The sequence below is a fragment of the Pleurodeles waltl genome, chromosome 5 (assembly GCF_031143425.1).
Source record: "Pleurodeles waltl isolate 20211129_DDA chromosome 5, aPleWal1.hap1.20221129, whole genome shotgun sequence".
Classification (NCBI taxonomy): Eukaryota; Metazoa; Chordata; class Amphibia; order Caudata; family Salamandridae; genus Pleurodeles; species Pleurodeles waltl.
In genome coordinates, this window is record NC_090444.1 from 261,559,710 (window position 1) to 261,583,278 (window position 23,569).

At 44.8% G+C, this 23,569-nt stretch overlaps 1 protein-coding gene across 4 annotated transcripts in view; it reads right to left on the minus strand.

The window, feature by feature from the left end:
* THADA (THADA armadillo repeat containing) overlaps window positions 1-23,569 on the minus strand; it is a 1,551,972-nt gene that overhangs the window by 1,233,918 nt on the left and 294,485 nt on the right. For all 4 annotated transcript variants that reach the window (XM_069233992.1, XM_069233989.1, XM_069233988.1 and 1 more), the window contains exon 21: window positions 14-175. In XM_069233992.1, the coding sequence (XP_069090093.1) occupies window positions 14-175 (162 nt within the window). The remainder of the gene's footprint in view (window positions 1-13; window positions 176-23,569) is intronic.

Consider the following 23,569-nt stretch of genomic DNA (forward strand, 5'->3'; position numbering starts at 1 on the left):
TTGTTCAAATTACCTGCCATGTCTGTGCACACGTTCTCGAGCGGCTCATTGCCTTCTCCCGGTTTGTTAGAATTTGATCCATGATGTTCCTGCAGAATCCTGGCCTGGGTGAAGTAATCGTTTGTGTCTCGCGGTTGTATCTCATTCAGGATCATCTGCAACTGGGCTGCACATTCTTCAAGAAAAATAAAGTTTTACTTCGCATTGTCGAAGTTCCAGAACAATGCCAGTGACACATCTACAGCAATCGAAAGCAAATATCTACTCAGCATCAGTTTAAAGTCTGCGGACCGAAAAAATCATAACCACTTCTTTGGGAAGGTCATCCCCGACCACATTCCATTCCGTTCCATCAATTCTGAAATCCTATCAATTTAATTACATATTATCTATCCACCATTCCAATCCAAATCCATCCACCAAATTATACCAACATGCATTCCATCCAATTCCCATCCATCAACCCACGTCTTCTATTCTCGTCCAGTCTAGAAAATCTATCTCCTCTTTTCCACCCAAACACGTCAACTGACCAACCCAATCCACTGCAATACATTTGTTCATCCACCCATCTGAATTCATGCATCCACTCATACAAATCCATTAATCCATCTGTTCATACATCCATTCATCTATCCACATTTACCTGCCTGTCCCATATTCCTTCCATTCACCCCTTACAATCATCCAAGTCAATATATCCATCGCAAATCGCCCCTAAAACCCTTCTATTCGTCCCGATCATAACTGCATCCATTTGAAGCATCTATCCAACTAGTCCAATCGTCTCTCTAGCCAATCGAATCCAATAATCTGTCAATCGAATACGCACATTCCAATCCGCAGCACTCTAATCCACACAATTCCAGCGAACCATCAATTTATCCATCCATGCTACCCACCCGCCCACCAAGCTTCACAACCTACACATCCCTCAATGCCATCCATTCCTGGAATATAATGCACAATAGTTACTGTGAGGCTGTGTCTAGGAGCAAAGGAAAGTAAAAGCCTATTCAGGACATCCAGAAAGAATATGCACGAAAAACCTTTGAGTGTCATGAATTTCATTGGAGATGTGATGCAAATTTGTAGGTCAATTCAAAACCGGAGCTGGATTTTGCCTTGAGATTTGGGCAATGCAAAGCTTCGCTCTCAGAGACTGTTGCTTCTCAAGAAGAGACACTGCCTGACAAAGATATGAGGGTTATTTCAAAGCGTATTCCTTTATACACGCTTTGTCAATCTAGGATTACCATTTAACAAAGGCCCTCAGACACACAAGATTCCCTTTACTGCCTTTAACCCCACAAGGTGTCCAAGCAGAGATGTGCCTGATCAATCTGTGCCCCCACCCTCACCTGGATGAACTGTCGCTAAACTGAGACTAATCAAGGCCTCCCTCTTTCACACAACATTTCAAGTCTATAAGAAAACATATTTGAAAGATGTTGTTTCATAATATGGTTTTCTGATCATTGACGAAGAAGGATCCTATGGATTGGAGCTAAGCACTGCCTCTGCTTGGTAACTGACGGCACATTTATGTAGATGGCTGCATTAGTGCTTTCTTGCCCTTTCCTAAAGATGCAGAATCCCAAGCCATTGGCATGGAGTTCCTGGTGCTCCAATGGGAATGAGGAGAAGCTCAGTCATTTAATCCTAGGCTGGACTGACCTTCAGATGGATAGGCTTCTTACAGTTCATTCAACGCTTGGATTGTACCCTCCAGGGCTCATTCTGATGACTCCACACTTCAGAAGTCATGTGAAGAAAGGTTATAATCAAATGCCTGTTTCAACTAAAGATACTTTATCTGAACTTCATCTTACCTCTAAAAGGTGAATCATAGGGTCGATAAGGCATTACGGGCCTGATTTAGATATTGGCAGATGGGTTACTCCGTCACAACACTGACTGATATCCAATCTGCCGAAATCTAAGGCCCATAGGCAATAATGGGATTTAGATTTCGGCAGAGGGGATGACCATCACGGTTGTGACGTAGTAACACATCCGCCAATATTATGTCCCTCAGTCTTTCTGCTGAGGAACCTCTATCTGTACAGATAAGAGAGAAGTCATCCAGCAGCTCTAGGGGTAAAGTTTCTTGTGATAATGAGGGTAAAAAAAGAGTTCAACCCTAACAGCTTCTACATGGGGACATTGCTTGATTTACTGAATTCATTATGTAACCTTTGTAATAAGCAACACAAAACAGACGACTAAGTAAGCAGATCCGTATAGCACCCTTCATGCTTTGCGCTAACTGCCTGTGATCATGTCCGCAGAAGCTAACAAAGAACAGGCTGGCACAGGGAGCATACAGGCCTCAAGGAGACATGTCTCACCTCCACAATGCAGAGGTAGCTGCTTCCATATTTAGGTCTGAGACGTGAAACTCCACCAAGACAAAGTTGCTGCCAAGGCTCTGCTCCTCTGTGAAAGGAGCAGCTTGGTTTGCCAATACTGGTGTGCTTGATGTATGGATTAGATAGAGCATTCAAGCCTGACTCTGTCCCGTCTTCAACCAGTGTAAATTATGCTTTGTACTGGAGATGTAATCCCATCAACCAAGGTGAGCAATAAGTTTCACCAGCACAGTCTAGGAGTGGGGGCAGGTAGCTTTTGTTTTCTTCTGGCTCCAGCATAGAGGCTTTTGACTTAGTCTAAGCTATTCACCTACTATGTGCCTAAGACTTGTTGGGTCAGGAGGATGGCTCTGTGCAGCAACAAACTATGTGGGTGTATGTCCTCGGCTCCCAGTGTCTTCACGGCCATGCGCTCACTCGCGTGCTCCTAGGTTGGCCAACACAATATAACCTTTTCCCAAAGAAACAACTGAATTGTGTGTTTTGCTCAGGTAAGTCTCGCTGACAAACAGGAGCTTGGTTTGGCAATTGTTAGGATACAACAAGCTGTGATGTATCCGTGACTAAGTGGCAGCTAGACATTCACTAGACTTTAGTTTACTGCTTGGGACAGCTATCAAACTTTAAAATAATCTTGATGTCGTTTGCCTAAAACTGAACGACCTCTGGGTGAACAGCAACCGAGGTCCAATGTGTACATCAACTCGACAGGCAGATGGAGGTGGGGCCCTGGGACTGTGCACTAGAGATCTCCAGAAGGGACTGAACCACGCAATTTCCAGTTGTTGTGGCGCATAAACACAAAACACCAAGCTTACATTTTCATTTCTGAAAATTGACGTTTTGACTCAAAACCTCCTTGAGTTATTGCTCTCAAAGTACGAAGTGACAATGTTTGGGGAGAGCACGTGCTCTCCGCAAACACTGTCACATTGTGATTTGAGAGCTTAATCAGACAGCAATTCAGATCCTTTATATATCACCCTAATATGAAACGATATCTATAAAAGTGCCGTTTCTCGTCCTCTCAGATATGGATGTTGTGTGTTTGGTCAACACACTTACAAGGAAACTCAGAGAATGTAACTTATTCCCTGGATTCACTGTGCAAAGAAAACCACCCATCTGCCCAGTCCTAGTAAGGGCCCAGCTTGCATGTGCACCTCTCCTGTGTCTGCGCCCCACTAAAATACCACAAGTGCATGGTCCACACCTAGGATCTTTAACTGTGCACAAGTTGGAGTATCTCTAAAAAGTCAAAAGAGGGAGAGATAAGTGGTATTTTGCGGTACTTTTAAGACAACATTACAGAGCTAAGTAATTATCTCGTACTCGTATCCAACTCCTTCCATTCTTAGGATATTATAAGTTTAAGAAGCAAGAAGAAAAATGAAAGGCTGTACAGAAGAACCAACATATTTCTGAAAACCGTCTGACCAGACTGAGCATTATCCCTAAACGGAACGATTCAAGCAGATGAATGGGAGGCAGCCCTGATCGCTTGTTAAATAAACTAGACCCCTCGGTATCGGCCCCTGAAAAGCAATAGAAACAGCAACATGGGGGCCATTCAGATGGAGAAGCTCTAGAAAGGAATATTTTCAATGATAAGAACCTTCAGGTGCCTTTGAAACATGCCTATGATGGATGCTCTTCCACATCTCCACAGTCAGGACCAGAGTTTGGAATTCTCAATTAAACATCCTGGTGCAAAGAGCCTCATACCACCTTCGCATGACCTGGGGAATCCTGCCTGGCTACTTTCCACTTTGAGGGTATACACTCCTGAAACTACGTGACACACCAAACTAAGCAGTCCGCCTTAACTCCCATGAGACGTTTCACTACAACACCTCTGAAGTGCACCTCTAAAGTGACGTTGGTGTGGGATTCTTATTGTGTGTTGTGTTTTACTTATTTACTGTATTGGTGTATTCAACCAACTGCTTTAGACACCTGTCTCCCACGTTAAGCCTGCCTGCTTGAAGCTCGCTACCAAGGGTTGAGCCAGGAGCTAATGTATTGAGACCTTGCCTGGACCTTATGTTGGGGTGTTGGCCTTATTGCTAGTGATAGGTGCATACTTATCCATACCAAAAACCCAGCCTCCAACATATTTGGGGTTCAATGGTGAGGATATGTATTTGTGTTTGAATTACACCTTACAGTAAAGTAAGTTAAGATATGTAAATATCCGCTAAAATGACTAAAAAAAAACCCTTTGATTTTGAAATTTGGACTAAAACTGATTTTTAATCCATTCTTTTGATTTTTCCAAATTTGTTCTATTTCTGATTGCAAAGTTTGTGTGACCCAAAACTAAGGATACCATGGAGCCGGAGCTGGATCTGGCTAAACTGAATAAACTCAAATTGGCTGAGCTTAGGGTTCAGTGTAGATCCAGGAGGCTACCTAATAGCAATAAGATCCCAAAGGCAGATTTGATTAGGTCCATTAAGGCCTGGGCACAGACAGCTCCAGAGAAGGTTGGGGAGGGTGATCTCCTTCAACCACCTCAAGGAGGGAGGATAACACCTCATCTATTTCTTCTGGTGCTAGGTTAACACTTTCGGCTATTAAAGGGAGGGGAGGCTCCCTCACAAGGGAACCAGAACTGTCCCTTGAAGAGAGAAAGCTTGAGGATCAGTTGGAAGTCCTAGCTACAGAGAAGGAGAATCTAGAACTAGAAAAGAAGAAGTGGGCAAGGAAAGAAGAGAGAGAAGAAATGGTGGCAATGAATAAGGTGGTACTGAGGTGCACAGTGGGGTAGGTCTAAACTCAGGCTTTCCAAGGGAATATAGCTCTAAACCGGGCTTCCCAAGGGAATAATTCCCATGTAAACCAAGGGGGATGATATTGACAAATGGATGACTGCATTTGATAGGGCTGGGGTTCACTCCTGTGGGAACTGATCCCAGTAGCTGGGAGGGATAGACTCCTGATCCTACAGGGAGATGAGGAAAATCTTACTCCCACATGAAGCAATGTTTAGTAAAAAAATAAATAAAGTGGTCTTACTCCCAAAACAGTATGGGGGTGAAGTTTAGGGACACCCAGAAGGTGAGCACACTGTCCTGGGTGGAATTTGTAGATATCTCAGTAAAGGAACTAAAGGAATGGATTAAGGGTAATCAAGTGAGTACTTATGAGGGGCTGTAGAATTGAATTCTTAAAGAGCACATCATGTCTCATTGTGTGCAAGAGAAGTTAAGCCAGTATCTAGTGGACTCACAGTTGTCTCAGGGAGACAGCTGATCAGTGGGTGAGAACCCAGGTTTCTAATCAACACCTGGAAAGTGACCAAAAGAAAGAAGGAAAGGTTCTCTCCCAGAAGAAAGATAAAGGGAAAGAAGGTCAAAAAACAGAAAAAGTCCTCACAAGGCCCTCAAAAACATCCACAAGAGGGAGGGACCCAGAGCCATGCCACTTTCAAGCGGAAGAGGTGCCAGGGGAAGAACTTTGATCCTATAAAGTAGGAAAGTTCTGAGACCTGATGAAGGCATGTCAGTGTTTTGACTGTTATCAGCCAGGACACGAGAGGAGAAGCTGTCTGCACAAAGAAACCCCACATTGGTGGGCAGCCCACAGGAATTGCTAGTGTAGGTGCAGGGGTGGAGATTGTCCCAGAGATGGGAAAGGGGTTACCAGAGGTGACCTCAGTGTTCCTGTATGGGGTGGAAATTGCAACCCTGGCCACCATGCCTCCCATCATGGAGAGGTACCGGCAGAGGCCTAAACTCAATGGAACTGAGGTTGAGGCTCTGAGAAACACAGGAGCCAGTGTGACTATGGTCATACAGAAGCTGGTTTCTCCAGAGCAGATTATATCTAGTGTGTACAACCAGGTAATGTATACAGACAGCAGTACCAAACTCCAACCCATGCCAATGGGGAGTTTGGAACGGGAAGCGGCGATAGGACCTAAACAGGTGGCTGTGTCTCATGCCCTCCTGGTGCACTGCAAAGATGCTGGATCTCGCTGAGTGGGTATGTCCTGTGACCCGGTCACAGGCTGCTCAGCAGGGAAAGGCTGGTCACCTGGACTCTGGAATAAAGGGCCAAACATCCAATGAGAGAAAGGTCAATGGGTCTAGTGAGCCAACCCAGAGAACTGCAGCGGTGCAGGGGGATCTAACCCTGAGGGGAGGACCTGACCACTGAGGGTGGAATTCCAGCCCTGCAACATCTGTCTGACTTGGCAGAATTCACAGGAGCTGGTGGACACACCAGGGAGGAGTTTTGTCAGGGACAAAGAGAGTGTCCCACTACTGAGGACCTGAGGCAAACCGCCTCTAGGCAAGAGAAGTGTGATGTCAATGGGTTTCATAGAGTCTACTGGGAGGATGGAGTTTCTGTATACTGAGGCCAGAGACCTCCAAGAGGGAGCCACCAGGAGGCTAGGTCCCCCAAAAGTACAGATAATTCCTTTTCACCCTATGTCATGACATACCCTTGGCACGTCATCTGGGTCAGAATAAGACTTGGAACCGGTTGGTGAACCATTTCCATAGGCCCAACATGTCTGCCAAAGTGAAGGAGTTCCGTAGCTCCTGTGCAACCTGTCAGGCCAGAGGCAAGGCAGGGGGCAAACCAAACCCTCCCTTGATAGCACTGCCAGTATTTCGGACTTCCTTCAAGAGGTTGGGGTAGATATTGTTGGTCTCCTACACCCACCAACTACATCAGGGAACAGGTATACCTTGATTGTAGTGGACCATGCCACAAGGTACCCCAAGGCAATTGCCCTCAGGACAGTCACTGCTCCTTCAGTGGCTACGGGCCTACTTGGTGTGATCACCAGAGTGGGTTGTCTTAGGAGGTTGTTTCAGATAGGGGCATAAATTTCATGTCCAGTTATCTGAAGGCGATGTGGGAAGAATGTGGTGTCACCTATAAGTTCACCACCCAGTATCATCCCCAAACTAATGGTTGGGTGGAAAGGTTCAATACGAACCTGAAGGACATGATCAATGGTATATCTGACAAACTCAGGGGGGATGGGATGTTCTCCTACCATGCCTACCTGTTTGCCTAAAGAAAGGTCACACAAAAAGAGGTTGGCTTTAGCCCCTTTGAATTGCTGTTTGGGCACGCCATAAGAGGCCCATTGTGCCTGGTGAATGAGTATTGGGAAAAGCCTCTCAAGGAAGCCAAGGAAAATGTGTTAGACTGTGTACGAGGCCTGAAATCTCGCACAACAGAGTACATGTTCAAAGCAAGTTCCTCGAGGCCAGTCAAGAGCTCATGAAGCTATGGCATGACCAGAAGGCTACTATGCCTGAGGACAAACTAGGACAACTGGGGTGAGTGTTGGAGCCTGTGGCTCCCAGGGCCCTTCATGACAAGTGGACTGGGCCGTATCCAATCCTAGAGAAGAAGGGTGAAGTTACCTATCTGGGAAACTTTACCACTCCCAGGAACCCTCAAAGAGGCCTGCATGTCAATAGGTTGAAACCCCACCAATACAGGGCAGACATGACCATGCTGAGGGTCACAGATGAAGGAGGAGAAGTGAGGAAACTGAGCTACTGCCAGACCTCCTCTTCCACAATGTGCAAGATGGGTCAGTGGAGGGAGTTATACTCACTCACAAGCTGACATACCAGCAGCAAAAAGACTGCAAACAAGTGTTGGAGGAGTTTGCTGGGCTGTTCTACCTGACCCCTGGACTCACCACTTGGTGTGTCCATTACATTGACACTGGTGACAGCCTACCTATCAAAACAAGTTTTACAGGCTGTTTGGCCAGGTCAGAACCAGCATCAAAGCTGAGGTAGGTAAGATGCTGGAATTGAGGGTAATTGAGCCCTTTGACAGTCAATGGTCCACTCCAACGGCGCTGATATGCAACCTAATCTCCAGGGAGAAAAGAAAGAGTTGAGGTTCTGTGTGGACTACAGAGGACTGAATGCAGTCAGAAAGAAGGATGCTCACCCTATACCTAGAACTGATGAGGTTACTGACAGGTTAGGGGTTACTAAGTACATGGGTACATTTGATTTGACCTCAGGCTACTGGCAGATTACCCCCAGTGAAGGAGCAAAGGAGAGATCAGCATTCTCCCCATCAGAGGGACATTACCAATTTAAAGTAATGCCAGTTGCCTTAAAGAATGCCCCTGCCACCTTCCAAAGGTTGGAGAGCAGGGTCCAGTCTGGACTGGTACAGTTCAGTGCAGCTTATCAAGACAATATAGATGTGTACAATTCCACCTTGGAGAATCACTTAAATAACCTGAAGGAAGTGCTTTAGGCCCTTCAGCAGGCAGGGCGGACTACTGCCAGTAAGTGCCAAATAGGGCAGAGTTCAGTTGTGTACCTGGGTCACCTTGTAGGCTGAGGCAATGTACAACCTCTCCAGGCAAAAATCCAACCTATATTGGATTGGACCGCTCCTACAACCCAGACAGAGGTCAGGGCCTTCCTTGTTCTGACTGGGTAGTATAGAAAATGTATTCAGAACTATGGGACCATTGTAACTCCCCTGAGAGAACTCACTTCTAAAAAGAGGCCAAAGAAAGTCATGTGGACCCCACAGTGTGAAAAGGCTTTTGACACTCTGAAAGAGGCTATGTGTTTAGCACCAGTGTTACTTGCCCCTGACTACACAAAGGAATTTGTGGTTCACACAGATGCATCAGAACATGGGATTGAGGCAGCGTTAGCACAGGTAAACGAGGAGGGCCTTGATCAGCCAGTTGCCTTCATTAGCAGGCAACTTCTCCCCAGAGAACAAAGGTGGAGTGCCATTGAGAGGGAAGCCTTTGCTGTGGTTTGGTCCCTGAAAAGCCGAGACCATACCTGTTTGGTACTCAAGTGTGCAAACTGACCACCGACATCTCACATAGCTCATGGAGATGGGGGGTGGAAGGTGAATCCAAAGCTATTGAGATGGGCCATTTCTCTACAGGGAATGGACTTCACAGTTGAACACAGACCTGGGGTGGCCATGCCAATGCGGATGGACTTTCCAGATTTTTCCACTCAGATGATGAGGACTACCAGGGAGTAGGTTAGTTACCAATCAACTTTTGTTTGGGTGGAGGCCATGTGAGAAAGTCATCCTTTCAGCCCTGTTCACCCCAATATTTTTTGACTGATACTGGTAGTAACTAACTCAGACTGTGCCCTGGGCTCTGCTAACCAGGCCCAGGGTCAGTGCTCTGATGAAAAAGGTATATGGTAATTAGGTATAATTACAATCAGCAATGACAGACCCCTGTAAATCCTTAATATATCATGAAGCAAGATGTTTCAAACTACCAGTAAGTCTCTTGTATGTAAAAGGGCAGAGAGGTTTAGAGACCCAGTGTATTTCCTGCACTGGAATGTACTGTGTTGCCTGCTGTCACTTTTAAAGGCAGGCCTGCTTTGCAGACTGTCTTTAAAAGTAAAATATACGCAAATATGACTTTGGAATTAAAGGTACTTTCAAAGTGATAATCTACCTTATTTTTTATATATAAGTCAACCCTCAGGTTTTTCTTAGGTGCCCCAGGGGTGGGTGCCAGGTAACTCTAAGCTAGGACATTATAAAATATGTTGTATACGCTGTGGTGAGGGAAGAACTTCCCATTTCATTTTTCCCCACTGTAGGTACTTAGCTACATAGGCTAACATTGGAATATTTGTATGTAAGTATTAATATTGCTAGGAAGGAGCTAGAAATTTTATTCAAGGACTCAAAAGATTGGTAATGATAAATCCAACAATTTGCCATTGTTGAATTTATCATAGCTATTGCAGAAAATAAGTTATAAGACTTTCCTTTCTGTGAGACAAAATTCAGCCTTTTAGCAGTCTCTTCTGATTGGCCAGCCTTAACAGGCTTAGCCAGGCTGCTTTGATGAGGCAATAAGTGGCCTTTATGGAGCAGACGTTATCTTGTGGGGGGGGTTCTGCAGTTGCGGAGCACAGGCCCGAAAGGGGGCTGGGTAGAATTGGGCTTCAACGAGAACAGGACAGAAAGGAATGTCGCCATGCCTACCCCCTCTACCTGTACCCCACAGCCAGATGGCAGACCAAGGAATGGAATTTGCAGATGGTCTAGAGGGGGAGTGTTAATGGAAATGAGCACACCAGGAGGTTGGATTATTAAAGTGCACTGCTTTGTGGGACAAGCATATGCCACACTTTGGAGTAAGCTGTCATGCTTTTGGGTGGCATCCTGAATTTCATTAGACAGCAGTGTCCCCCCTGCTTGTCCACTTAGACCACTAAATAAATATGTTAGAGCTGCATAGCAACTCAGATCTGCTGGAACCATGGTTCGCACCCAAAGGACTGTTCTCTGAAGGACTGCTCCTGCTGTACACAGGGAACTACAGCCCTGAGGACTTTGCCTTGCTCCAAAAAGGATTAAGAAGTGGACTCTCTGAAAGCAACAAGTTAACAGAGCTCCCTTGCACCAGTGGACTTTTAAGTATTTGGCAAAGTGAATTGTGGTCCAAACTTCCAAATACCATCTCAGAGCTTCTAGACCCTTATATTTGTGTTTTGGACACTTTGAGACCCAAAGGAGAACCTCAAGAAGGAGATCCAGAAGGTTGGAGCAACTTTTGAAAAAAAAACATCCATAAGGTGACTGACCCGTCGACAAGAGTCAAGTCGCCGCCGATGAATCACGGCCAACAGGGATTTCAGGTTCGCCCCGCTGAAGCGCCAGAGCTTTTCCCGTCAACGAGACTTTCAGGATATGACTAGGGCCCTGCGGAAAAGCAAACTGACAAGGCGGAACGGATCCCCGGCCTGATGAGGAGCCTTGCCCAACGACAGGGGAAAAAGCTCCAGGAAGTCCGAAGGTAAAACTTTGACTGACGTCTCCCATTCAGTGTTTTTGAGCAGGGCACCATCACGGTTAGCCTCAAATTGTGACTTGGTCCTGATCTAGCATGACCATATGTCCCTGGTTGGTGCTACTGGCTTTTAAGCACTAGAAAGCACATTTGTCAATTTAATCTCTAAAAATTCATATCTCTGGTTCCCTATACTAGCTTTTGTCGGTTTGGTGTCATTTTAGAGAGAAACATATTTCCTATTTTTATAAATTGGTGTGGTATGTTTATTGTGTGCTGTGTCTTACTTATTTACTGTATTGGTGTATTTAAATGCTTTACATACCTGTCTCCTACTTTAAGTCTGCCTGCTCGCAGTCAGCTACCAAAGGTTGAGCCAGGGGCTAATGTACTGAGACCTTGACTGGACCTTGTGATGGGGTGGTGGTCATGTTACTAGTGACAGGTGTATACTTCTCCCTACTAATAACCAAGCCTCCAACACTCTGTAGCGACACTAGGAGGACAGACCAAGGCAGAGTTATACCAGTCGTCCTCTGGCTCTTCCCAGGGGTTTGGTAACTATAAGGGTCATCAGAACCAACTCTTAGTACTCACAGTGCCTGTAAAAAAAAAAAAAGAGACTTAAGACTCAGAGGTTCGAGTTCAGGCCGGTGCTGGAGTCAGGCAACACCGATCCTGCTCTGTATTGGAGTTGGGGTTGCATCACCGGGCATGATGTCACTGAAACAGGCTCTGGGGAAGGCCACAGTATTAGAACCGGGGCTGGTCCGAATCCAACAATAGATTCAGAGGGCCCAACTGGCACAAAGGGGGGTCCCGGTGGTGGTAATCCAGTGGGGCTAGAAAGCACTTTGTTGGGGTCGGCTCGTCCAAATATGAGATGCATGGCCTCATAAAACTCCCTTGGCTGGGCAGAGAATGCTCCAGGTCATAGAAATTCTGGGAGGCTCGGAGCAGACCCAGACGCATGGAAGTGGGGCCTAGAGTGGTGACATCATTGCCATGCCTTGTCCGATAACTTGGGACGGCATGGCAAAGATGAAGAGCACTCCGACTTCTCTGTCTTTTTAAAATTCTTTTGAGACTTACTAGCACCCACAATGGCTTAGCGAACAGGCCCAGGACCTTCCAGTGCAACTGGTACCAAAAGCGCCATGGGGTCAGCTGGTGGCGTGGGGTCTTTTCAGCAGCGCACTGGAACTCATGGTGCGACAGTCATCAAAGTCCTCAGAGCTGTCGTTCAGCAGCAGAGGCAAACCTGATGGGGGTTCTGTCACAGACAATGTGTCTGTGACAGGAACCATAGGGTTTAAACCCAACAGGTTTTTTGAGGGACATCCATAGCACACTGGGAGAAAAAGTTCAAACAAATTTGACAAAATGGCAAAAATTTCTCCACAAAGTGGACAGAGGTAACTCTCTCCAGAACTGCACTGAAGGCGCAGAAAGAAAAGAACTGATGTCAATGCACTTGGGTGGTGCTTAAATAGACACAGTGCACATCACTTCCAGCATGGACAACGCAGAGCCAAACAATGCCACCCACCAGCACGTAAGAGGCACTGCTAAAAAATGCCTGAATCCGATCTGACACATGGAGAATATTCTAAGGTAAGGAATCTGCGGCTAGAAGTCTCTATCAGATTATTATTGTAAGAACTATTTACATTATTTCTTACTATTTGCATTTTTAGACTGAATATTTTGGATAGCTCTCATGTGAATATCACTTCTTCGATTACAGTTGAATTGATCTTGCATCCCATATTCCGTTTCCTAGTCCTGATGTTGACCCTCTATTGAGAGAGGGTCAAAACACGCTCAACAACCATGGCAAAGTGAGCTTAACATTGATAAACTGCTTGGTCAATTAATCCCTGGACCTGGAAATTGCTCAGACTATTGTACTTCAAAATACTGTTCTATTGTCTTTTGTTTTACACACACCTTTTCGCTCAATGTGTGATCATATGAGCACTGCATTTAAAAAGAATTTCTGAACTGTTTATATAGACTATATAATTCACATAAAAAAGGGCTCCAGCCTTTTCCTATTTTAAATTATTCATCCCACGGTTAAAATGATTTGAATTATGTGATTATCATATGTCTACCTACTCATAATTTCTGTTTTTGATGTGTCAACGTGGAAGAGAAGCATAACTTTTGGTGGAAAGGCCAAGTCTTCAACACCAAATTATCAGGAAAAACACTGTGTAGGGCACATCCACTGACAGTGCCTGCAGTTAAGTGAAACAACGAGCCAATGTGATTGCAATGAGGATGACTGTCTTAAAGGTCAGGAAATGCAGTGAACAACTAGGCATAGCTCGAAGGGCATACACATGAGGAATGTTAAGACCACGTGAAGGTCCCACTGGGCAATCACAAATAGTTTGAGAGACAAAAATGTGTGTCAATCTTTTAATAAACCTCATTGTAACAAGTGATTTAAACAAGAACGGTTGATCTGGCAAACACAGAAAGTCCAAAAGGGCTGACCCATAACCTTTTACAGTGCCCACTGCAAGGCCTTGCTGGGCTAAAAAACAAACAAACAAAAGGTTGGCCAACAGCTTTGCCTGTAAGGGGTCAGTGTCCTAGTAACCACACCACATTACTAATCCCAAATTATCCCAGCACCTAGCACAGATGAATTTCGTGGAGGGGCATCTGGTTGTGAGGATGACATCCACCACTTCTGGTGGCAAATTGAAAGCAGTCAATTGCAGTCAGCCAGCGCCACACCTGGAGCTGTAAGTTGCATACATTTTGATGGCGGTCCCGGACCTCTAGCTGAGACAGTAAGTCCTCTCCAAGTGGTAGCTTGATTGGGGGACCGATGCTCATGCTCAGGAGTTCCAGGAATCACACTCTTCTGGCCCAGTCATGGGCCACTAGGATATCTTGGGCCCGGTCGTTCTTGAGTGTCTTCAGATGTTAGGGTAAAAGAGGACATGGCAGAAATATGTGCAGTTGTCCCTTGTTCCATTACAGCCGGAATGCATCTTTGTAAGAGTGTTCTTGCATAAACTCCAATGCACAAAGTTGTTGACACCACATTTTCTCGATGGTGGTGAAAAAAAGTTCCATCTAAGGCTCTCCCTACAGATAAAAGATGCACTGAGCCAACTCAGAATGTAGACGCCACTTGACATCTGCCAGGTGAAAACTGCTCAGTTTGCCCGCTCTGGCATTCAGGAACCCCGCCAGGTGGCCCACATTGAACCATAAGTAACACCTGTGGGACAGAAGGAAGGGTATATGAAAATATGCATTGTTGTAAGTCCAAGAGCACCATTCAGTCTCCTGGGCCTAGGGCAGAAAGGATCCCAGCTAATGTGAGCACTTTGAATTTGTCTTTCCACAGGAAGATGCTCAGGTGTAGGCGTTCCAAGATAAACACGAGAACCCTTTACCTTTTCAGGAAAAGGATGTACCAGGAATAACTACCATTGCCTTTTTCCAAGTCCAGTTCTCTCTAGGGCACCCTCAGTTAACAACAGGTGTATCTCTTGAGGAAGGATGAACAGATGCTCTTCCAAAATTTGTTCTGGAATAGGAAAGGAGGAGAGAAAAGGTAGGATGTAGCATTTTTGAACAATCGGCAGTCATGAACATAGATATTTCAGTAGTGTGAACTAAGCCAAAAGGAAATAGAGCATTGTACTAGGTCAAAGGCAAGCATAAAGTCAACGAGTAATAGAAAAGGTAGCTGTGTTGTAGATGGTTAATGCATTGTTATGTAGTGTTCTTTAAAAAGGTGAGTCTTCAACTCTTTCCTAAATTGAAGCAGCAGTTCTGATGGATATGAAGATGTTTTTGTACTTCCTGGATGCACAGATGGAAAAGCCCTCCTGCTTGTGTTTTTATTTCTTTTTTACACTTCTTAAGTCTGCAGTCTGATGGAGTCTCTTGGCTGCAGGTGTGCTAGAACCACCATAGATGGTGAGCTCATCTGCAGGATAATCCAGAGTGCTGATCATGATACCTTTCCAAACGATGCAGCTGGTTTTAAAGATGACGCGGGCCGGCAAGAGGCACCAAGAGAGTTCAAGTAGGATGGGAGTGATGCAATCATATATCCTCAGGCCCCAGGTTAGACATGCTGAGGCATGTATGATGCCCTTAAGGGGTACCAGTGTGGAGTCTGGTTACCACCAGTGAGATGCAAAAGTACAAGGGCTTGAGCAGCAACTGAAGTCCCTTTCTAAACGAAATAGTTTCACTTTCTTTGGAAGACAGAGCTGGTACCAGGGCATCTTTACATTTTTGGCAATGTATTCCCTGAGGGTGAGGTTGATGTCCAGGGTGAATCAAAGGGATGGCATTCAGTGAAAGGTGGGGTTCGAAGCTGGCAAGGTTCATGCCATTTAATCAGGTTTGCACTATTTTTTGTTGTTAGCAAATAAAAGGAATTCTATTTTGGCTGGATTGAACTTCAAAAAGGTGCTGGACATCCAGGCCTGGATGTTGGCACCCGGTGTTCAAGGTTTTGGATATCTGAAGCAGAGGAAACTTTCAAGTAGAGTTATACATCATAGGCATGAAGGACATGACAGATCAGGAATCTGGTAGGAAATGCTGGATCCTGCCCCCCATTGGTTAGTCATGTGCAGCGGAGAGTAAACAAAGTGTGTTAGCCACTACAGCACGGGAGAGGAGTTGGAGGACTGATGTACCTGCTGGCCTCCTCGCTGTCTGCCAGTTCTAACAAGACTCAGCTGCATGCTGCATCACTGGCTGGGAAGTATTTCCTAGATGCCAGCCTCGGCCAGCCAACCTGTAATTTTCGGAACTGGTGCAGAATTGTTTTTGCCAGTCAATAGCTTCAAGGAATGAGCTGTAGCTCTGCTAGTTTTAAAGCGTTTCAAAGTGGAGTTTGCCTTCTCTCCAAAGGTGTGACACCCAATAAAAGGACATATCCAGTAGCAATGCCTGTAACATTACAGGAAAATCTCACCCAGACACGTTTCTACAAAGCAAAATACTGCCACTAACTGCCCTTGTCAAATGTGGTCTGTGCTATCCAAGCCTGCATGAATAAGGCACTTGGCTGCATCATGCCTGTCATGGATTGTTTTAGCCAAAGACGCACTAAGGTCCTCCGGGACTGCTGGCGATATCACACGGTCTATGTCCTAACGGCCCACTAGACAGAATGTTTTAATGTATCTGAGTGCCAGGCTGGCAGAAGAAAACATGAGTTTGCCAAAGGCATCAACCCTTTTGGATTCTCAATCTGAGAGATTGGTCAGAAATTAATTAGGATTCACCCTACTGGTGGTTGAGACCTCTACGACGAGGCTCTCCACAGTAAGCTGCTTGTTAAGAAACTTCAGGTGATCAAGTACCAGCCTATGTCACCTTGCCACCTGCCAGCTAACAGGTGGTCAAGAATACTGTTTTGACCAGGAAGCCATCCGAGTATCTTTTAGAGTGTAATTAAATGGGAGAAAGGGCAAAGATGTTGTTTGCCAAGGCTGCAAAATGTCTGTTGAACATCCATTTTAGTCTTCACAAGGGACAGCTGTAATTACCTAACTTCAGCTGCTCTCCGAATCACCAGAGCAAATGAGGCACTTTCTCTATTTGGTGACACATGTGTTGAGTCAAGCTTTGCCTCTGGAGAAGTCACAAGCCTACTGGCCTTTGTAAAACATCATCAGTATAACAAGGATGAAGCAGAGCCTTCTCCCTCACAATCATCACCAGTATTCTGAAGTGCATCCTGCCCTGAGACAAGATCAGCATCAGAACCAAAAAGAAAATAGGGTAGCTGCTTACAGTTGCGAAATTGTAGAGGATGTGTAGAGGCACTTGATTACAGTCAGGCTGCATGACATCTGGTTGTGCTTTTGTAATTTCATAGCGCAATATTGATCAACCTTGAGCGTACGTAGCTTCATGTCTGGCATGGGCACCAGATCATCAACTGGTGCCGGTAGTGATGGGAACCAGTATAAATCTTGGAAATGTAGCAGTAGTCTGTACTGGAGTCTGAGGGGACAGACAGTAACGAGGAGCGACCTGTCAGTGGTAACCTGACTAGAGGCTCTTGTGGTTCCCTGAAGCCCGAAAGCATGTCGGAAGGAGCCACAAGTGCACTGAAGATATACAGCATGACCTCTTTGAAGGCCTCTATCTGCTGTGAGATCTACGATGGCCGAGGGAACTTAGGCACTTCAGGACTAACTGAGCAATTTCCATGGCCACTGACTTGAAGGGAGTGCAACCCACATCTTGATGCCTTTCATCTGAATCAGTGTGGTAGGACGAGGTCACATCCAACTTTACTTTCTTTTGCTTGACCTTGGACTTACCCAAAGATTTCGAACCACAAGGGGAGCAGTCAGTGGAATGGCCCTGTGACAGGGACCTAAACCTAGAGTGTGACCAGCATGAAGACCACAAATTCCTCATGTGTTCAATGACATTCAACTTTGTCTTCTGGTCTCAAATCACCTTTGGGTGCATGACTGCAAATTTATCACACAAATGAGTCGTGTCGGGAGCTCAGGCACTACACGAGTACTTCGTGCAGATCCGTGACTGATGTCTTCTTATTGCAGTCACGGCAAGGCCTCAATCCTGTCATTTTCAGTTCTCGGGTACATTAATCAAGGCAGTTATGAGCGGAGCTCTGGATCCATGTTGGAAGGCACAGAAAGAAAACCATCGACATCAGCATGCATAAATTACGTTTATTTGTGGCTCTGCATACTCTCCTGGTGTGGCATGAAGTTTACATGAAGCTCTTCAATGCCACCTACCAGCGTGTAGAAGCACTGCTAGTAAATTCTGTGAAGCCAGTCAGACACCTTGGGAAAATTCTACGGTGAGTAATATGCAGTTAGAAGTATACATCAGAAACCTTTAACTGTATTAATTAGGAATGCTACTGCAGAGTGACTCTGATGCCCACACCTCAGGCAACTGAATCTACAGAGAGGAGACCTGAAGGAATGGTATGTATTTTTTTCTGCATGATACTGGTACACTTTAGTGAAGACCTGACTGGTAAAAAAAAAGAAAATTGAATTGCTGCCTAAAGCACAACTGCTTGAGGGAATATCAACTACAGGTGCGAAGTTTATTCATGAAGCACAAGACCATATTGTGATGACATGCCAAAGAGTATCTGTAATTTCAGACTATTAGGAATAGTCCTTTGGTTTGTAAAAAAGTAACACACAGGTATCGTAATCTAACATCAGAGCTTAAGAAATGTTTTCCGAACCTCCCTAAAGGCCAAATGATCATTAAGCTTTCTGATTTGCAATGAAATGTTTCTTCAGAGTTTGGGTCCTAAAATCTAAAACATTTTCTTCCAGCCCAATCCCATTTCATTTTAGGACCTTTTCAGTGGCCAAGACTGTAGAAAGCTTTATGCATCTTACATAGACATTTGAAATAAATTCTCTGTTCCACAGTCCACCAGTGCAGGTTTCTTTGAGCACGCATCACATATTTGTATTTCCTGAGATGATAAATCAGTCAAAATAGTGCATTGCGTATACACTGAAGCTTTGCAAGAGCATAAGCTGCGAGCTCAGAGTAGAAACATTTCCAATAATCCAACCTGGATACACATGCAAACAAATGACATCATTGAGATAGCACTCCTGCAAGAGATACAGTAGTGTTCTTCTTGCAAGACACAGTGCGCAGAAGCACCTACTGAGACAGGCATTTAGTTGGGCATTTTGGATAGGTCCTGACCTAAAATAAAAGCCAAGGACTTCACACTGGATTTCATTGTAGTTGACTCTCCTATGCTGACTGGCCACGGGGAGCCACCCCAAAAATCTTTAACTTTAACATTTAGCAATATTCCGGACTTGTTGAAGTTTATTAGCTTTAAATCGCTGTGTCTCATGCACAGCCTTCTGGCAGTTGTTCACATTGCAGACTGACTGTCCATATTAATGAGCACAGGCGTAATATTCAAACGATCTGATGATACTGAAGAGAAGATACATTAAAACGCATTGGTGAAAGAGATGACCTCTATGGAACCTAAGGAGAAACCAAGATGCTTCTTGATTTAAGATGAACTCGTAAGATTGTGTACGCCCCTCAAAACTGGACAGGTACAGTTGCAGGCTGCACCCTTAATATTCACTTCTTTCATTTCCTGGATTAAGACAGAGAGGTATACAATCTCAAAGGTGATTGAGAGGTCCAAAAGGATCAATCCTGCCATGTCAGCATCATGCACAATTACCCTCAGAAGCTCTGTTGACATTGGCAGAGCAGTTTCCCATCAACATGTACAATAAGGCTGTAACCCTGCTTGTAACTGCGAGGGAAACTAACTTACAAGCCGTGGCTAGTCAAGGATTGTCTCATTTGTTTTCATTTCAAGGTAATGCTCAATTTTGTGGGCCTTCACTTTGTACCTGGTGGCTGCAAAGAAGACAGACCAGCAAAGCCAAAATGTCACTTAGGAGCCATATATAGTAGCATCTCCACCATCTTCAGAGCAGATGATATGCCGCCCATGTAAATAAACTCAATCTAATGAAGAAAGTGGCTAAGTTCTTGCAAAAGGCACCTGATGATTGAGCCCAACTGGCTAGGCAATGGGGACTAGGAAACGTTTTTAGCACTCTAAGGAATGCATTTGGTGCACCCCGACCTTCTGTTTACATGCACCAGGGTAGTGATGTATTCATAACTCATGCACTTTTATAGACTTTTAGCTTAGTTTTAAAAAGAGCCAATTGTTGATACATGTCTACAGCAAAGTAGGGGTCAATCATGCACCTTTCTGGCTATTTTCTTAAGGATATGAGACACAGGAAAAGAGTTCTATGACAAAGACAGAATCAGAAGCTTACGTTAGCAAGCCCTCTGTAGCAGAGACCACAGTCTCAAAATGATCAACTGAAGTGTGTGACAGAACTATAAGAACCGATACCTCTGACACATTCCCACCACAATAAGTGGTCTTACCTGCTGTTACGCTGTCAAAAGTTCTAATAAAAATAAGTGCATTCACTTGTCAGTCTCTCGAACTAGATAGAGTGCAAGGAGTTACTGGTGGTCATAAGGGGGACAACTTTCGTCTTATATGAGGTAATAATAGGGAAAATTGTATCCATTTCTAAGCATATAAAAAGCACAGTGACTGGAGGTGTACTAACAATTATTGCTGTATTGACTTTCCCATACAGCTTCCAGGAATCTCGAGCAAGGGTTTCAGGTAAAGCTGCCTCATTCAAGGATTTGTTCTACTAATTAATCAACTGAGGAGGTAATTTTGAGTTTGGCGGCCGGAAAACTCTGTGCACCAAACTCCAGACATGGTGGCCACTGTCTACGCAGTGAACTCCCTGCTGGAGTTACTAAGGGTTTCCTGGTAGGTCAGCGGGCGGAACCCTACGTTTCCACCCATTGGCCTAGCGGGAAACAGCCTACAGCATTGTCTCCAGCTCATAACTGAGCCGGCAGCAATGCTGTAGCCAGAAGGGTGCACCAGCACCCTCTCAATGTTAACTTTCTGCAAAGCACCTGTTTTCCACCAGCCTTTTCATGGCCATGAAAAGGCTGGCGGAGAATGAGATCGTAATTCCCAGGGCTGGCCTGGCAGATTAGGATCTCTGCCACTCCCAGGATCCAAGATACTGGCAGAGCTGGTGGTTACCTGGTGGTCGGAGCGCCAGGGTTGTTGCATCTGCAGCCATCCAGACCACCACTGACGAGTTACGACCGTCACACTCGTAATCAGGCTCTTAATTCTTTTGTCTCTTTAGCGATCACCTTGATGGCCTCATTATTTCAGTATCAGGCCCTACTGTGTCAACTTGAGTCGTCTTCCCCTTAATTTGTTTGCCACTGTTGTCCTGAGGCAGGTCCTACTGTGGGACCTACAACTGATTACCATTCCAAGGCTTCCTCAGGGAGTGTAGTGGGGTTAGAGATTTAGAGCGCAAATAACATTCAATAAATCACCGCATACACTGTGTTTAATCTTAGCAATAGACACATAATTTATTCTATTCACAGTGAAAAGCTATATGGTAAATACTACAGATTTGAAGTGTTACATAATTTGATTCAAGGGTGTTTCAACTCTGTGGTTGGCAACAGTGTTTTACTATGAGTGGAATGCAAATTTCCTCAGCCTCAGCCTTTGCCCCACTCCCACAATTTCTTCTCACTCGATTATGAGCTGCCCCAGTGCGTTCCGTGATCTGCAGTTCTACACTAGTTACTAGTTCTGTGAGGCTACCACAGTGAGTGGCTGTGTCCCTACCCACCTCACTGTTATAGCCCTCCCAGAATCTGAGGCTGGTCCATTGTCTTTCTAGGCTCAGGTTATGCCCAGTCTCTTGATATTAGTACACTTTTTATGTCAGCAGTCCATGGTTCTTGATGGCGCCTCCCTTAGCATTCTCGCTTGTTTTTTGGCCCACACGGACAGTGGAAGGACAAGTGAGGCTATGATGAAGCTACAACTGAGCTGCCCCAATACTCCTGCTCTAAGCAGATCTCTGTCTTACAAAGTCTCCTGAGAGATGATTTAAACAGACTCCAGGGCAGAAACCCCAAGGTCAGGTATCCGCTGTAGTGCAAGTCCTAAGGGGACTACCAATGAGGCCTAGAGCCCAGGGATAAGGATTCTTGGGCCATTGTGGTGCTCTCGTGAAATGGGTATTGGGGAAAAGGTGGTTTGTAAATCACAGTCAAAGATGTTGCAGTTCAGGTACCTTGTCACAATCAGTTGCAAGTAGGCAAGGCAATGCGGCCCATGGGTTGTCAGTACTTATGCTGAGCATGTCAGGGGGTGCCTCCTGCCTGGGTTACAGTTCGTAGCAAGGCCTGAGACCCATTGAAGATTAGACTAATGGTACACTTAGTGTGCTGGGAGAGGAGATGTCTAAACCAGAGCATTCAGCAGTCAGCTTCACACCCGTGTTATGATCAATGCTTCGCTCTTGTTGATAAGTCCACCCTGTACAGCTCATTTGTCCTCTAAACCATTTGGTTGAAGGATGCCTATCTAGGCAACTCCTTGCTCTATGGGCTCCTCTACAATCCCAGATTCTGAGGTTTGTTTTCCTGTTCTTTTTTTAATTATTTTTTATTAGTTTTAAATTAGTAGAACACATATTTACATGTTCAAAAATAATATCCTGTTGGCATGTATCTTAAACAGACATTACCTACTAAGTCAACACATCAGTCATTATACATTAGGAAAATTGTCATGTTATATTACTATAAAAATGATGAATAATTCAAGGAACATAAACTTTAATGGAAACTTCCATCCTCTCCAATTGTAATTTTGTTCTTTGTGAGAAGGAATCATTTAGCTGAAGCCTACGTCGAAGTGAAAGACATGCCTAAGTATGAACAACAATATCTCATCCTGCACCCTGGATACTGGGAATTGTTCAACACCTTCAACGTCAGATCTGCAAGAGACATCTCACCATCATGTGTGGAGTACTTTAATGGAAAAAAAACCTTCTTGCAAGCCTTCAAGACAGGACAGGGCATGCTATCGCAACTTTTGGGACATTGTACCTACACATGCCTCAGTCTGAACCTAGGGATTAAGCTGATCTTTCACTACTATGTGTTAATGTACCCAAGACGTGGGCACTCCATAGTACTGCACTTCAAGCCATTTCTCTATGCAATGGCTAATTGTCCTAGTGAGCGTCAGGATCTCCAGTTACTCAACAAGTCACCTCACTGTCATAAATTAATTGCTAACTTCTGCCTTCAGTACAGAAATGTATCCCCACTCTCTGGACCGCTGCCTATCTTCAAAGGCTCCACCTTTCCTTCTCCTAGACCCTCCTCTCTTATCTTAGTTAAACCTTACTCTTCATCTTTTTCTGCAGCTGAAGCAGAATTTTGTCTGTCCACATGTTTCCCCTCCTCCTTCTCTATGACTCAAACACTAGTTAGTACAACAACTCAGTAACTCAGACAACATGACTTGGCAATATCATATCTAATCAAGAGTCCCTTAAATCAGTTGCCTTTTACCTTATCCCGGCAACGTCCACCCTAACAAAAAAAGCTCGCTTAGTACACAATTGTATCTTTTGTTTTGACAGAACCAGAAAAAGGAGAAGGCAAACCATTTCTTGATTAATCACAAAAAAATGTACCAGGAGAGATAACCCTCTAAATCTTGCAACTCTTTCTGTTGTGTCACCTCACCTCATTTATTGGTCACGTGATCAACACAGCTTGAAAATCAACTGCAGCTCTAAAAGATGCCTGCGTATCTTTTGACCTACTTCAGTTGACCTCTCTGCCACTAACTACAGGCGTAATATTAGCAATCTACTACTTGATGTGAAAGACAGCATCTCTAACAATCGTGTTTTTACATTATATAAGGACGCACAGAGAACAAATACATTTGCCAGTT